Source organism: Babylonia areolata, chromosome 10 (genome assembly GCF_041734735.1).
Source record: "Babylonia areolata isolate BAREFJ2019XMU chromosome 10, ASM4173473v1, whole genome shotgun sequence".
Classification (NCBI taxonomy): Eukaryota; Metazoa; Mollusca; class Gastropoda; order Neogastropoda; family Buccinidae; genus Babylonia; species Babylonia areolata.
Window position 1 is genome coordinate 1,120,493 of NC_134885.1, and position 16,814 is coordinate 1,137,306.

Here is a 16,814-nt window from a genome sequence, read left to right on the forward strand (position 1 = left end):
GTAGGTGTGGGCCGGTGTTTAGTGGTGTGGGTAGGTGTGGGCCGGTGTTTAGTGGTGGGGGTAGGTGTTTAGTGGTGTGGGTAGGTGTGGGCCGGTGTTTAGTGGTGTGGGTAGGTGTGGGCCGGTGTTTAGTGGTGGGGGTAGGTGTGGGCCGGTGTTTAGTGGTGGGGGTAGGTGTGGGCCGGTGTTTAGTGGTGCGGATGGCAGCAACTGCCCTTGTTCTCTCGCCCATTCCTCGGGTAAAGGCAGCATGAAGAATACAACTCGATAACCGGAGACAAGAAGTGTTTTTTTGCCAGTGGTGGAATACTTGATAATTGTACTACAGGTGTGGATGGATGGAAGACTGAGCAGAGAGGTTTGAACCTTGGACACACAATGGAAGGAGGCGGGAGACGGGTGGAGAGTGATGAAGGAGGGAGGGGAGAGAAGGAGGGGATGGCCAATGGTGGGAGGGGGTGGTAGGCGCTGGGCTTCCGTCATGGAAGACTGTTCAGGTCCAGGTTTCGGGTGTTGGGGAAAGTCAGAAGTGTGGGACACACACCAATCTTCTTCTTCTTCTGCGTTCACTCGTATGCACACGAGTGGGCTTTTACGTGTATGACCGTTTTTACCCCGCCATGTAGGCAGCCATACTCCGTTTTCGGGGGTGTGCATGCTGGGTATGTTCTTGTTTCCATAACCCACCGAACGCTGACATGGATTACAGGATCTTTAACGTGCGTATTTGATCTTCTGCTTGCATATACCCACGAAGGGGGTTCAGGCACTAGCAGGTGTGCACATATATTGACCTGGGAGATCGTAAAAATCTCCACCCTTCACCCACCAGGCGCCGTCACCGTGATTCGATCCCGGGACCCTCAAATTGACAGTCCAACGCTTTAACCACTCGGCTATTGCGCCCGTCACACACCAATCATCTGCTGGGGTCTGGGTATGTTCGGCATCTTTCTTCCTTGTTTCTTGTTGTTGTTGCTGTCAAACTTTGGCTAAAACAAAGAACAAAGCCTTCTCCGGACAAAGAAATTGAAACAAAAATGACAGAAAAAAGAAAACAGTTTGAAACCATTGCTCAAGAGGCCAAAAATGATAAGTGGAAACAGTTTTGCGAGGCACTCAGTTATGACTCAACATTGACAGAGTTCTGGCAATTTTATCGTCGCATGGAAGGGAAAACGTGCACAACAACAACCCCAGACATGTTAGATACTGATGGAACCAACATTAAGACAAATGAAGAAAAAGGATCCGCCCTGCTCAGACGGTTCATACAACAGAGTGAGCAAAGAAACTAGGTTAAAAAAAAAATGTGAGGAGTTAAACCGAAACCTTATGCAGACTGGACCTGATGATGACTTGACAATAGATGATCTAAACGAAGCAATAGCTAAATGCAAAAAAGAATCAGTTCCTGGCCCAGGCAAAGTTCGCTACTCGGACATCAAGGAGCTATCGGAAGAAGACAGAAGCAAACTTTTCAATCTGTATCAAAACAGCTTCAACACTGGACATATGCCGGATGACTGGACACAGCTTCTTAAAACCCATACCAAAACCAGGAAAGGCCCATCGTCAGGTACGGGTAGGGAGTTGGGTACAGTGGTTGATGGTTGCACAAGCCAGGTCTCGGGTCCCCCATACTGACAAGCCAGCGACACAGTGACACCGGTGTCCTTTTCTTTTTCTTTTTTTGCCGTTGTTGTACTAAATTATTGTCGTAAGGGTTTTAGACATTGATGTCCCTATTTTGTCGTTGTTTTTTGTGATGAACAGTCGTCCAATGGTACTTTCTGTTGTTTATGATACGCTTACTGCTGTTGATATTCTTCATACGTACGTGTTGTTGTTGTTTATTATGTAGTTGTTGATGTTGTTATTGTCGTTGTTGCTATTGTCTAATGTTCTCATTCCTTCAATATATCATACTGCACGTTTCGGCAAGAAATGGACAGTGCAAGTTGTGTTCAAGAAATGGAGAGTGCAAGCTGTATTTTTTTGTGTTTTTTTTTTTCGATTTGTCTTTGTGGTCTATCTTTGTTGTTTCTGTGTGGGTTTGCTTTTCGTTTTCATTGTTTTTCGTATTTGGTGTTTGTTTTGGATTAATTGTTTCTCCTTTTTTTCCTTTAAACCAAGACATGGTAATGGGAGAGACGCAGTTTGGGTGCTGACAGTGGAGGGATAATAAGAGTCATTTGTGTGGAGGGAGGGCTTGATGGATATCCAGAATTAATGACGGAGAAGAAAAGAAAAAAGATGGTGTGTGTGTGGGGGGGGGGGGGGGGAGGTTCATGCCGGTGCAGAGGGCTGAGAGTTGCTGGCAGTCATCAGTGATTACATAAGCCGAGGTGTCACGGCTCGTTGGCGATTTGTGTGCATGCCTGTCTGCACCTTTTTTTTCCCCTTCCTTCCCCCCCTCTCTCTCCCCCCTCTGTCTCCATTCTTTCCCCCTTTCTCTCTCCCTCCTCCTCTCTCTCCCTCCCCCCCAGCCCCCCCTCTCTCCATTCTTTCCCCCTTTCTCTGTCCCTCCTCCTCCTCTCTCTCCCTCCCCCCCCAGCCCCCCCTCTCTCCATTCTTTCCCCCTTTCTCTCTCCCTTCTTCTCCTCTCTCTCACTCCCCCCCCCAGCCCCCCTCTCTCCATTCTTTCCCCCTTTCTCTCTCCCTTCTTCTCCTCTCTCTCCCCCCCCCCAGCCCCCCCTCTCTCCATTCTTTCCCCCTTTCTCTCTCCCTTCTTCTCCTCTCTCTCCCTCCCCCCCCCAGCCCCCCTCTCTCCATTCTTTCCCCCTTTCTCTCTCCCTCCTCCTCTCTCTCCCTCCCCCCCAGCCCCCCCTCTCTCCATTCTTTCCCCCTTTCTCTGTCCCTCCTCCTCCTCTCTCTCCCTCCCCCCCCCCCAGCCCCCCCCTCGCTACATTCTTTCCCCCCTTTCTCTCTCCCTTCTTCTCCTCTCTCTCCCTTCTCCCCCTCTTTCCATCCCTCTCCTTCATCTCCCTCTCTCCTTCATGCTTTTGCACGTGCGGCATGTCCCTTCTTCTGAACGTTTTTTGAACTCGGAGCGAGTTCATGAATCTATCTGGTTTGGAAAGAAAGATTTCTCTGGGCTGTTGAGGCCAAGCTTTGCAGAGAGACGGGTCGCCGTTCCAGCGTGCGTGCTGTAGGGCGCCGTCGGTGAAGTAGTGGGGGCGTTTCCCTTTGTCACCCCCTTCTTCTGTATTAGTCTGTGTTTCACTCTGGGCCAGTGACGTGCCTGTTTACCTGGTGACAGGTGAGGGAGTCTGTGTTTGTCTTCGTAACATTAATTTAGTGATGTGACTTGTGATATTGTTGACGTCAGAGTGAGGTTTAGGTTGCTTGTAAGGTTGGGGTGATGTTTTTTTAGTGGATATCTTTTAAATCCAGTATTCTTTTACTTCCAGATATTTGGGTGGAATTAGTAAATTTGTTGTTTAGGTGTAAAATTTTTGCCATAATAATATTCCGCTCGGATTGTTTCAAATTTGTTTTCTTTATAATGGGGATTGTCTAATTACAGTCTGTCGATTTTCCCAAACATTGTTGTAGGGATGGAAATGATACAGCCTGACTGGTGCTGTTTCAATTATTCAGAACTAGCATGATTGAAACTGGAATATTATTGCCTTGTTTAGCGCAGTGTATATTGCTTAAGGAAGATAAGGGGGGGGGGGGGGGGGTACTCTTTTACAACTGGTTAAAAAAAAACACCAACCAAACAAGTCTACAGAGCCAGTGGGGTGTTACAGGTTTTCCGGTGTTAACTTCCCTTCCGTGCCGCTGCCTTTGACGGGTCCCCAGAAAAGTCTGGAAACTTCCTGACTCCCGTTCCCACTCCCACTCCACACGTCCATCGTATCCTTTCCCACCTTCCCACTGTCCCTCTTGCCAACCAGCTTCAGCCATCAAGCTACAAGTGTTGTCCGTTTTCGGCTGTCAGCACGAGTTTGAACTCTGGCAGCGGGGTTGAGCAGCACTGGCGCTGCAGTTGACTGTAAATGGCAGAATTGCGCTGTGGTTAGACAGAGGTTATTTTTTGGTTTGTAATGCCTTGTTTTGTGGCGTGTATTTATTTATGTAGTTTTGCATCACCACAGTAAAGCAACGAGCTGAACTCTTCTGTGTCTCCGTGTTTGTGTTGTCGGGACGTTAGCTAGTCTGGGAAGGGGTGGGGGTTCATGGGCAACCCCTTACGGGTTGTGACACGAGGTCTCATGATTCTCGTAACTGACGAACACTTCATTTTTTTCCAGACAAAATTAATATCAATATCTTTTTTTTTTCTCCAAGCCCTGGCCAGGCCGTTGGGTCATACAATATAATACAACATATGTTACAATCCGAATGGAAACCATGTATGCACAGGTCAGACACATGCTTTTTTCCCCTCTTTTTTTCTGAACAGCTTAGCAGCGCTAAGTCTTCTTATCGTTAAGAAAGTTCCCAACTCCACGGAAAAGTCCATATACATAGGAACATTCTTAACTCTAAGCAAACTTGGCGTTCCACAAATCGCCTCGTGCAACCCGGCCCTAGTGTTAACTGAGCTGTGTCCTAGTGTTAACTGAGCAGTGTCCTAGTGTTAACTGAGCAGTTTGCACGTGTGGACACCCCTTCAATCAGAACTAGTGTTAACTGAGCAGTGTCCTAGTGTTAACTGAGCAGTGTGCACGTGCTGACACCCCTTCAATCAGAACTAGTGTTAACTGAGCAGTGTGCACGTGCTGTCACCCCTTCAATCAGAACTAGTGTTAACTGAGCACTGTCCTAGTGTTAACTGAGCAGTGTGCATGTGCTGACACCCCTTACATCAGAACTAGTGTTAACTGAGCAGTGTGCACGTGCTGACACCCCTTCAATCAGAACTAGTGTTAACTGAGCAGTGTCCTAGTGTTAACTGAGCAGTGTGCACGTGCTGACACCCCTTCAATTAGAACTAGTGTTAACCGAGCAGTGTCCTAGTGTTAACTGAGCAGTGTGCACGTGCTGACACCCCTTCAATCAGAACTAGTGTTAACTGAGCAGTGTCCTAGTGTTAACTGAGCAGTGTGCACGTGCTGACACCCCTTCAATCAGAACTAGTGTTATCTGAGCAGTGTGCACGTGTTGACACCCCTTCAATCAGAACTAGTGTTAACTGGGCAGTGTGCACGTGTTGACACCCCTTCAATCAGAACTAGTGTTAACTGAGCAGTGTGCACGGTTTGACACCCCTTCAATTAGAACTAGTGTTAACTGAGCAGTGTCCTAGTGTTAACTGAGCAGTGTGCACGGTTTGACACCCCTTCAATTAGAACTAGTGTTAACTGAGCAGTGTCCTAGTGTTATCTGAGCAGTGTGCACGTGTTGACACCCCTTCAATCAGAACTAGTGTTAACCGAGCAGTGTGCACGTGCTGACACCCCTTCAATCAGAACTAGTGTTAACCGAGCAGTGTGCACGTGCTGACACCCCTTCAATCAGAACTAGTGTTAACTGAGCAGTGTCCTAGTGTTATCTGAGCAGTGTGCACGTGTTGACACCCCTTCAATCAGAACTAGTGTTAACCGAGCAGTGTGCACGTGCTGACACCCCTTCAAACAGAAACATGCTTTTTCTCCGTCTCTTTGTCCCTCCAGGCAAGTTCGCCCCACGCCGGAGGAAGGACTCCAAGTTCTACACGTTGGTGAAGCTGGTGATGTCCACAGCCAGTGTGGCTGACGACAAGGACAGCGTGTCCTCATCCTCCATTGAGAACGACATCAGAGCCATCGCCAACAGAGACAGCGTCCTCAACATCAACGACTGCTCCAACAGCAACGACAACACTCTCAACTCCCTCAACTTCCTCAGTGTCCCCGGTGAGACATGCGGGGGAGGGTGTGGGGGTTGGGGGGCGGGGGGGAGAGAGGATCATTAGGTGGTGTGGGAGGTGGTGGTCATAAAGGTGGTGGGGGGAGGGTGGGGGGGGTGGTGATGTTGGTGGTGATGATGGGAGAATTGTGGGGATGTTGGTGGTGATGATGATGGTGATGGTGGTGGTAGTGGTGGTAGTGATGGTAGTGATTGTGGTGGTGGTATTGACTGATAGTTCTCAGAAGCAATAACTGGTCATTGTGGTGGTGGTGGTGGTGGTGGATGGAGATCGTGGTGGTGGTAGAGCTGACAGCTGTGGTGGAGATGTGTGTAAATCATGCCCCGATGTTTGAACCATCACGTTGTGGAAATGTGTGTAAATCATGTTCCAATGTTTGGACCATCACGTTGTGGAGATGTGTGTAAATCATGCCCCAATGTTTGAACCATCACGTTGTGGAGATGTGTGTAAATCATGCCCCGATGTTTGAACCATCACGTTGTGATGTGTGTAAATCATGCCCCGATGTTTGAACCATCACGTGGATGTGTGTAAATCATGCCCCGATGTTTGAACCATCACGTTGTGGAAATGTGTGTAAATCATGTTCCAATGTTTGGACCATCACGTTGTGGAGATGTGTGTAAATCATGCCCCAATGTTTGAACCATCACGTTGTGGAGATGTGTGTAAATCATGCCCCGATGTTTGAACCATCACGTTGTGGAGATGTGTGTAAATCATGCCCCAATGTTTGAACCATCACGTTGTGGAGATGTGTGTAAATCATGCCCCGATGTTTGAACCATCACGTGGAGATGTGTGTAAATCATGCCCTAATGTTTGAACCATCACGTTGTGGAGATGTGTGTAAATGAGGCCCCAATGTTTGAACCATCACGTTGTAGAGATGTGTGTAAATCATGCCCCGATGTTTGAACCATCACGTTGTGGAGACGTGTGTAAATCAGGCCCCAATGTTTGAACCATCACGTTGTGGAGATGTGTGTAAATCAGGCCCCAATGTTTGAACCATCACGTTGTGGAGATGTGTGTAAATCAGGCCCCGATGTTTGAACCATCACGTTGTGGAGATGTGTGTTAATCATGCCCTAATGTTTGAACATCACGTTGTGGAAATGTGTGTAAATCAGGCCCCGATGTTTGAACCATCACGTGGAAATGTGTGTAAATCGTGCCCCAATGTTTGAACCATCACGTTGTGGAGATGTGTGTAAATCATGCCCCGATGTTTGAACCATCACGTCGTGGAGATGTGTGTAAATCATGCCCCGATGTTTGAACCATCACGTGGAGATGTGTGTAAATCATGCCCTAATGTTTGAACCATCACGTTGTGGAGATGTGTGTAAATCAGGCCCCGATGTTTGAACCATCACGTTGTGGAGATGTGTGTAAATCAGGCCCCGATGTTTGAACCATCACGTGGAGATGTGTGTAAATCAGGCCCCGATGTTTGAACCATCACGTTGTGGAGATGTGTGTAAATCATGCCCCGATGTTTGAACCATCACGTTGTGGAGATGTGTGTAAATCAGGCCCCGATGTTTGAACCATCACGTTGTGGAGATGTGTGTAAATCAGGCCCCAATGTTTGAACCATGACGTTGTGGAGATGTGTGTAAATCAGGCCCCAATGTTTGAACCATCACGTTGTGGAGATGTGTGCAAATGAGGCCCCAATGTTTGAACCATGACGTTGTGGAGATGTGTGTAAATGAGGCCACAATGTGTGAAGCATCACGTTGTGGAGATGTGTGTAAATCAGGCCCCAATGTTTGAAGCATCACGTTGTGGAGATGTGTGTAAATGAGGCCCCAGTGTTTGAACCACCACGTTGTGGAGATGTGTGTAAATCAGGCCCCAATGTTTGAAGCATCACGTTGTGGAGATGTGTGTAAATCAGGCCCCAATGTTTGAACCATGACGTTGTGGAGATGTGTGTGAATCGGGTCCCAATCATGTTTGAAGCATCACGTTGTGGAGATGTGTGTAAATGAGGCCCCAATGTTTGAACCATCACGTTGTGGAGATGTGTGTAAATGAGGCCCCAATGTTTGAACCATCACGTTGTGGAGATGTGTATAAATCAGGCCCCAATGTTTGAACCATCACGTTGTGGAGATGTGTGTAAATGAGGCCCCAATGTTTGAAGCATCACGTTGTGGAGATGTGTGTAAATGAGGCCCCAATGTTTGAAGCATCACGTTGTGGAGATGTGTGTAAATCAGTCCCCAATCATGTTTGAACCATCACGTTGTGGAGATGTGTGTAAATCAGGCCCCAATGTTTGAACCATCACGTTGTGGAGATGTGTGTAAATCAGGCCCCAGTGTTTGAACCATCACGTTGTGGAGATGTGTGTAAATCAGGCCCCAGTGTTTGAACCATCATGTTGACAAAGCCCAGCCACTGCACACCACCTTCACTGACCCTTCCTTTGCCCCTCTCTGTCCGCAGGAAGCTTCGACTCCAGGTCAGGGTCCGACGTGGACAGCTACAAAGGTGGCTTCTCCTCACACTCCCCCTCCCCCTCCCCCGACCGCTCTCCATCCCACTCCCCATCCGGGTCCTTCCAGCGTGACGTCAGCGCTCCGTCCCCGGCCTTCAGGGTTGACGACGCTCACTCGCTGAGGTCCGATGACGTCACGTCCCGACCCTGCACCCCCAACATCCTACTGACGGCGCCCAGCATGGAGGTCAACCTGAACAACATCACCGCTGACACCTTGCAGGTCAACCTCAGAAACCTCACCGCGGAGACCAACTTCGGGGGAGTGCTCGTGGACGGTCAGGCAAGAGGAGGGGGAGGAGGAGGAGGAGGAGAGGGAGGAGGAGGGGGAGGAGGAGGGGGAGAGGGAGGAGGAGGAAGTGTGGGGGGAGGAGGGGGAGGTTTAGCGGTGAACCACGTGGACAGCGGAGCTCCCAGTGCCCACAACACAGCCGAGTTCCACGCCTCGCCGTCCAGCCTGCACCTGTCCGTGCCCGGAAGTCAGGGCGGCCGGACCAGGATCTCGGACTCTCACTCTCTGACGGACCTGCAGGAGGTGCCCGACGACAGCTCCAGGAGGCCGTCCTGCCTCAGCCTCAACGCCGACGCTAAAGGACGCCGTCGGAAATGCCCACGGAGAGTCAACTTCGATCTTTCCTGAGGACAGCGGGCCTGACTTCCGGTGTCGTGAGGGAACGCAAAGGGGAGATCGTGTCTGTTCCAGGAGGAGGTTCTTCTCCGCAAGGAATAAGTCACCAGAATGTTTTAGAACGATATATCAAACTGTGACAGAGTTGCACAATGAAAGAAAAGGAAGAATCACAACAGAGTTTCCATGTAGTGTGAAGTCGGGGAAATGATGACAGTACCATCGACAAACCAAGGAAGATAACACAATCCAGTGACTGAAATCGGAAGTCTGGTCTCTGGTGTGCAGACATTCTTCCACGTGAACGACCTCAGAATCTCTTTTCAGTTCCTGACACTGCATAGATAGTTTCATCCTTTCATGAAATCTGAAGAGCAGATTCCTTCACGAAGATAATGTTATTCATAAGTGAAGATAAACAAAACCAAAAGACTTGTTTCTATGCCACTGCTCTAACTTCACATCGAATGCAGAATACTGACTTTGCAAAGAATCCAATTTCATCGACAGCGGTTCTTCTGGTGCTCTCAGAATTCACCATTAGAGGACTGTGTGCACCGTATATCCACAAAGTCAAGATATTGGCAACGTCCACAAAATGCCCAGATAACTTTTTATCAGACTATGTGCATGGTCATGAAATGCCCAGATAACTTTTTAAATTTAAGACAATGTACATGGTCATGTTCCTTTCCACTAGAAAGAAATGCACTGACGTTCAATTTCTGGTTTGAGTGCAAGTATGTCCAAAGGCAATGGCTGGAAATGCCTGTGAGAGAAACGTTGACGGACAAACTGCTGCAGCCAGCACGTCGTGGTTGGTGTTCAGTTCAGGGACCTCAGGGAAGACGTGATGTCAACTTCCCATCATCGACGATCGTGGATTCCTGCAAGAGATTGGAAAACATTATCAGTTGTTATAGTCGTTTTTCTCTTATGTTATCATATGTTTCACACTTGACCTGAAATTCCCATGCTGTATAATTGTTGGTTCGTATTCATCATTTGTTATACTGTTTTTCCTGTGTTGTCGCGTCTTTCATGCTGTCAGATGCGTGTTATCAAGAACAATGTACGAACTGTTGACCTTGGTTCAGTGTGGGCATAAATCCGACAGTGAGTTTGTCTTTCCGTTACTGTTGGCTGCTGTCCTGTGACGCTGTCGATGTTATTTTTGATCCAAAGTGTTGTGTCAGCTTCCCCAGGCACTGATCCAGTTCCCTCTGTGTTAGTCCACTAGCTGTGATCGTTAGAACCAAGTTATGCAATCCTGCGATTGAGATGGGTCTGTCTGTCCACAGCCTTATGCATACAACGGAGTAACTGCCCGGCAGTGAAATGTTGCAAGAGCTGTGTAGGAGTGCTGTGTCAAAATGTTGGAGGAGGAGAGCTGTGTGAAAATGTAGGAGGAGGGCTGTGTCTGTGTCAAAATGTTGGAGGAGTGCTGTGTCTGTGTCAAAATGTTATAGGAGTGCTGTGTGTCAAAATGTAGTGTGAAAATGGAGGAGAGCTGTGTTTCTTCTTTCTTTCTTCTTCTCCCTTCTCCTTCCTTCTTCCCCTAAAGGAGTGTCTGGTTGATTTCATTTCTATCGATTGTTTGCAGTTCTTTGTATATCTATGAACCTGATAAGTATTTATAGAGAGCATTTTCATTTCTGCCTAGCGAGTGATTTTTGTGTTTGTAATGCGTTTCGTTTTCATACAGTGTTAGTGTTTACTCTGTACTGTTTTCCAAAGAAATGTGATTTCGTTACTTGACCACATTATTTCGCCGTTTTGTTTATTTTCAAGATCGTCTGATAACTCCAGGAGTAGAAAGACTACTTTATTTTGAAGAATGGTGGACATTTGTATTATGTGCAAGATTACTTATCTTCAGTTTTATTCTCACTCTGTAGATATAGCGCTATGAACGAATGCATTCAGCCAGACGATATGCATAACTTACTCAGTGTGCGAAATTCAGTTTGAAATGGTTGTTACCTAATTGAGTTTGGAATCTGTACATATGTGTTAGTGCGTGCGTGTGTGCGTCTTTGTGTGTGTGGGGGGGGGGAGAGAAAGAGTACGCATACAATCTGCTGTTTTCACCCTTCCTTTGGATTGAGAGAATCTTCTTCGGTGAATATAGAGCGTATGCAAGAAAATATTTAATAAATAAATAAGAACACTGACAATATTATCTGTTGGGTTCTGTGCGTGTCTTTCCTTCCTCCCCCTCTCCCCCTCTCCCCCTCTCCCTCCCCCTCCCCCTCCTCTCCCCCTCTCCCCCTCCCTCCCCCTCTCCCCCTCCCTCCCCCCCTCTCCCCCCCCCCTCTCCCTCTCCCCCCCTCTCCCTCTCCCCCCCTCTCCCTCTCCCCCCCTCCCCCCCATCTGTAGAGAACAGACAGTGAGAACATCAGGTTATGACACAGACATCTGTAGAGAACAGACAGTGAGAACATCAGGTTATGACACAGACATCTGTAGAGAACAGACAGTGAGAACATCAGGTTATGACACAGACATCTGTAGAGAACAGACAGAACATCAGGTTATGACACAGACATCTGTAGAGAACAGACAGAACATCAGGTTATGACACAGACATCTGTAGAGAACAGGTTATGACACAGACATCTGTAGAGAACAGACAGAACATCAGGTTATGACACAGACATCTGTAGAGAGACAGAACATCAGGTTATGACACAGACATCTGTAGAGAACAAACAGAACATCAGGTTATGACACAGACATCTGTAGAGAACAGACAGTGAGAACATCAGGTTATGACACAGACATCTGTAGAGAACAGACAGTGAGAACATCAGGTTATGACACAGACATCTGTAGAGAACAGACAGTGAGAACATCAGGTTATGACACAGACATCTGTAGAGAACAGACAGTGAGAACATCAGGTTATGACACAGACATCTGTAGAGAACAGACAGAACATCAGGTTATGACACAGACATCTGTAGAGAACAGACAGAACAGGTTATGACACAGACATCTGTAGAGAACAGACAGCGACTACAGACAAACAGGATACCACAAGTGCCTCTTTCCCAGAAGGCAGGGATGTTACTGATGGCATTCTTGTCAAAGTGTTTCCGGCTTACCAACCACCACCACCTCCCTTTGACCTCCAGTCAGTTCAGAGTGCAACACTCCCTGGCACCAGAAGTACAAACAGGGTTGCTTCTAACAAAGGTGGGGATTCCCCTGGCCTGTCCTACCACAGACAATTAGCAACAGCAGGTTTGTGAATAACGATCCATGATGTTGGTCGCATATCACCTGCATCAGTGCTCTGTCTGGCTTGTGCTGAAATGATACTTTGGCGGTGAACTGATTCAACATAAATATAACATAATTGTCGCGTGCAACTTTCCAAACAAAAGTTATGGCCGACTCTCTCACGCTCTCACCTTTATCCAAACAAAAGCTTGGAATAAACAGATACAAAACATTTACTCCAAATACTTTTAACACAAATCACAGACATGATACAATAGGCCACTGATACTTAACGGACACCACAAAGAAGAAGTCTGTTCGCTTTCCTCTTCAGAAACACCAAAAACAATTTCCCTTCGTCACCCTATTCTGTGACAGTTTGTCTTTTTTCCAGTAATACTCAACTTAGGAGTGTGTGTGTGTGTGTGTCTGGGGGGGGGGGGGGGGGGGGGGGATAGAAACTGGCACCACACAGTTTGCAGTTCGTGGTCCTGGAAGGTGGACTCTGGTGTTGCGCTTGGGGAAACACGTCCACCAGCGACGCTCGAGCTCCCCAGGTGGAAGACGGCCACTCAACCAGCGGGGATGAAGTCGGGTCTCCACACAGGGAGAATGGAGTTCCCTAGACAAAAACCTAGAATTCGCGGCTAAGTTCTAGTGAACTATCCACGATTTTGGTAGGATTCCGCCGCCGCCCACCATCTCGGGGCGGAAGGAGAATCACAATAGCACTACGTTACATTATCATCGGATGTGTTCCAGGCTCAAGTAGGCGGGAAGTTCGCAGCCCTCAACTTAATGGACATCGACGTACACACCCTTGCTAACAACATCAAAGAGGTGCTAACTACAACAGCTGAACAAGTTGTGGGGAAAAAGCGAAAAAGGATCCAACCATGGGTGACAAATGAGGTCCTAGATCTGTGCGACAAGCGGCGAGAACTGAGGAAAAAGAAACACTCTGGTAATGAAGCCAGGACGAAGCACCAACAGGTGAACAGAGAAGTCAGGACGAAGATGAAGGCAGCCAAAGAAAACTGGATAGAGGAGCAGTGCGAAGAAGTTGAGAAAGGCATGGAAACAGGGAACAGCGAAAGGGCCTATAGCACCCTCAAGACCCTCACCAAGACTAGCCAGCCAAGATCAGCTGTCATCGAAGATAAGGATGGCAAGCTACTGACAGATAGCGAAGAAGTCCTGAAGAGGTGGACAGAATACTGTGACGGCCTCTACAACTACCAGCTCAATCCAGACTCATCTATACTGCAGGACAACCCACGATCCACAGACTGTGAGGAAAATCTCCAAGTATTGAAGGAGGAGGTTGAGGCTGCAATACAGAGTCTGAAGCCAGAGAAATCCCCAGGAGTGGACAACGTCCCATCTGAGCTTTTGAAGTACGGAGGATAGGAGACCACAGAAGCACTAACAATGCTATGTCAGAAGGTCTGGACAGAAAAGAAGTGGCCAGCAGAATGGACCCAATCGCTGGTGATTCCCCTACCCAAGAAGGGCAACCTCAAGCAGTGTCAAAATTACAGGACTATAAGTCTAATTAGCCACCCAAGCAAAGTCATGCTCCGCATCATCCTCAACCGATTGAAATCCAAGGCTGAGGAGCTGCTATCAGAAGAACAAGCAGGCTTTAGAAAAGGACGGAGCACTGTCGAACAAATATTCAACTGTCGAGTCCTCATTGAAAAACATCTACAACACCAAAAGGACATCTTTCACAACTTCATCGACTTCAAGAAGGCATTCGATCGGGTGTGGCACAGCGGCCTCTGGCAAGTACTGAGAAGCTTCAACATTGATGAAGGGCTCATTCAAGTCATCCAGGCCCTCTACGAACATTCCAGCAGCGCAGTACTCCTCAACAATCAACAAGGACAGTTCTTTCGGACCACAGTCGGAGTCAGGCAAGGATGCCTATTATCCCCAGTACTTTTCAACATCTTTCTGGAGAGAATCATGCAGGAGGCCCTTGAAGACCACCACACCTCCATCACCATTGGCGGCAGGCCAGTCTGCAATCTGCGATTCGCAGACGACATCGACCTCATGGGGGGCACTAACACCGAGCTCCAGGATCTAACAGACAGACACTACAAGAGCAAGTGCTTACGGCATGGAGGTCAGCACAGAGAAGTCAAAGGTCATGGTCAACAGCACAACAAACATCAGTGCCAACATAACCATGAATGGTGAGCCCTTGGAAGAAGTGACCAGCTTCAAGTACCTGGGAGCAACCCTGTCCAAAGACGGCACCTGCACAGCAGAAATCCGAAATAGGTTTAATTCTGCAACGGCAGCGATGGCCAGACTGAACAGGGTATGGAAGAGTGACATCAGATTCCACACAAAATTCCTGCTCTACAAGTCACTGGTGGTCTCCATCCTCTTATATGGATGCGAGACATGGACACTGTTGGCAGAAACAGAAAGAAGAATCCAAGCATTCGAAACCAAGTGCTTGAGGAGACTACTACACATCTCCTACAAGGAGCACAAGACCAATGACTATGTGCGGAACCTGGTCAACAACCTTGTTGGGCCCCAAGAACCACTGCTGGCGACTGTCAAACAACGGAAGATGGCATGGTTTGGTCACGTCATACGACATAACACCCTCTCCAAAACCATCCTGCAAGGGACTGTAGAAGGAGGGCGCAGACGGGGGCGGCAGAAAAAAAGCTGGTCTGACAACGTCAAGGAATGGACCAAAATGACGACGCCAGATCTCACGACAGCTGCCAACAGAACGGCGTGGCGAGCTATGACATCTTCCTCATGTCCCCCCAACGACCCCAGCGGTCCAGGGAATGAGTGAGTGAGTGAGTGAGTGACATTATCATGGACAGTGACTCATTCACTCCCCATAAATCCCATCATGGTTTACTGGCAAAGCAGTCTGAACAAATTGAACGGTTTTCCTGTCTTTCTACGAAATATTAATTCCCGAAGTAGTTTACAAATCCACTGAAAATAATCTCACAAACAACTGTAGGCTGGACCTGTACTTCACTGTTTCCGCATTCAGAACTGGGAGAAATAGACTGCGTAATTCTAGCACATCAAACGGAATACGTGAGGTCATTTGAAACTAAATTTAGAGTGAAAGTAATACCGAATTAGAGAAGAATCAAACACTCAAGCAAAAAACCACGTGTCAGTTTCAAGCAAAGTGGTAACGTTCCAGACTAGGAAATAACTGTCTACGACGAAAATGAGAAAGCACATGTGACGTCAGGCAGTAAAAATTCAGGTAACAAACACATGAAGAGCGAAAGCGACTAATACAGATACGTATATTTTCGGACGGCTGTACAACAAATACTACAAACTATAAGATCATTTTACCAATGCAAGACTCTAAGATCAATGAATAAATACCTCAACGGTTTCTGAGCTCCGGCCAAAATACCGGCTGAGCGTCCCTCTCCATAGGACCCTACACTTGTAGACCTGGCCGAGTGTCTTGCTCCACTGACTAATCGTGCTGGTTTTCCAAACGAAGAAAACTTTCCATAACTCACAAATCAGAAATCTGCACGTCATGCTTTCCAGTGCAACACGTGCATTCCATAGACTTCCTTAGCTACATGGAGCACACGGGAGAGCTACAAGGAGAGGGGTCTACCATAAGTGGCAGCGTTCACACACACGCACACACAACCCTCCTTGTCCGCGACTATAATATATATTATAATATAATAATAATAATATAATATAATAATAATAATAATATAATATAATATAATATAATATAATATAATCTAATGCAAAACACGATACAATAAATTTCAGTAAAGTACAGTGCCGTGCAGTACAGCACTGTGCAATGCAAAGTGTTGGTTACAGTAAGTAAGTTACCTTTACTTATACAACACAAATTACATCCCAACCAGCTGACTACATCACTAAACTCAACAAGAAGACCAGTACAGGAAGACAATATACACATCCCTGCCACGCACTTACCAATCATCTCTTGCTTTTTGCTGTCACGGTATTTTGTTGCTGTCGTGTCTGGGTTTTTCCGTCTTGGGAATTCCCCGTTTTTTAAAACCGCGTGTTATTTCCAGGGTCCCTCTGACGAAGGCAGCCCGATCCCACGTGGCGTGGGCATTAAGTGAGGAAGTAAGTGAGGGCAATAAGTGAGGAAGTGAGGAAGTGAGGAGGACATTCCTCTTGACAAAACGGCTCTGGCTTTTCCGACAGCCTGAAAGGATAGCACCACAGGCACAAACAAGAACTGCCTTGTAAAGGTCAAAGAGCAGCCTTCATCGACAGTCTTTTTTTTTTCCTCCTCAGGTCTGGTCATTTGGCCACCCCTCTCCTTCCTGCACCCCCCTCCCCCCACCCCCCACCCCACCCCTCACCCACTACTGTATTCGGCAGACTGGTGTTTGTGCCGATGGTGAGGGTGATGCTGAGGATGGTCATGACCACAGCGACGAGGGACGCTCGAGCTCAGTGAGTATCCGGATGCTGCCATATGGACATACCTTCACATGGAAGGACTACTCCAGCTCTGTGAGTATCCAGATGCTGCCATATGGACATACCTTCACATGGAAGGA

General features: G+C 47.6%; 2 protein-coding genes across 2 annotated transcripts in view; both read left to right on the forward strand.

Moving 5' to 3' along the window:
• LOC143286633 (uncharacterized) overlaps nucleotides 1-10,412 on the forward strand; it is a 198,665-nt gene extending 188,253 nt beyond the window's left edge. The window contains exons 8-9 of the mRNA XM_076594270.1: nucleotides 5,628-5,849; nucleotides 8,327-10,412. Coding sequence (XP_076450385.1) covers nucleotides 5,628-5,849; nucleotides 8,327-9,018 — 914 coding nt within the window. The 3' untranslated portion in view covers nucleotides 9,019-10,412. The remainder of the gene's footprint in view (nucleotides 1-5,627; nucleotides 5,850-8,326) is intronic.
• A 2,617-nt stretch (nucleotides 10,413-13,029) lies between these two features.
• Nucleotides 13,030-16,367, forward strand: LOC143286634 (uncharacterized). Its single transcript, XM_076594271.1, has 2 exons — nucleotides 13,030-13,539; nucleotides 16,317-16,367. The coding sequence occupies exons 1-2, from the start codon at nucleotides 13,030-13,032 to the stop codon at nucleotides 16,365-16,367; spliced, it is 561 nt and encodes a 186-aa protein (XP_076450386.1).
• Nucleotides 16,368-16,814: the final 447 nt, after the last annotated feature.

Excerpts from the sequence above, each read along its gene's own strand:
- LOC143286634 (XM_076594271.1), top strand. The coding sequence starts at position 13,030 with ATGGACATCGACGTACACACCCTTGCTAACAACATCAAAGAGGTGCTA. Across the intron at positions 13,540-16,316 it reads ACTGTGAGGAAAATCTCCAA|GGTCCCTCTGACGAAGGCAG; the intron begins GTATTGAAGGAG and ends TGTTATTTCCAG.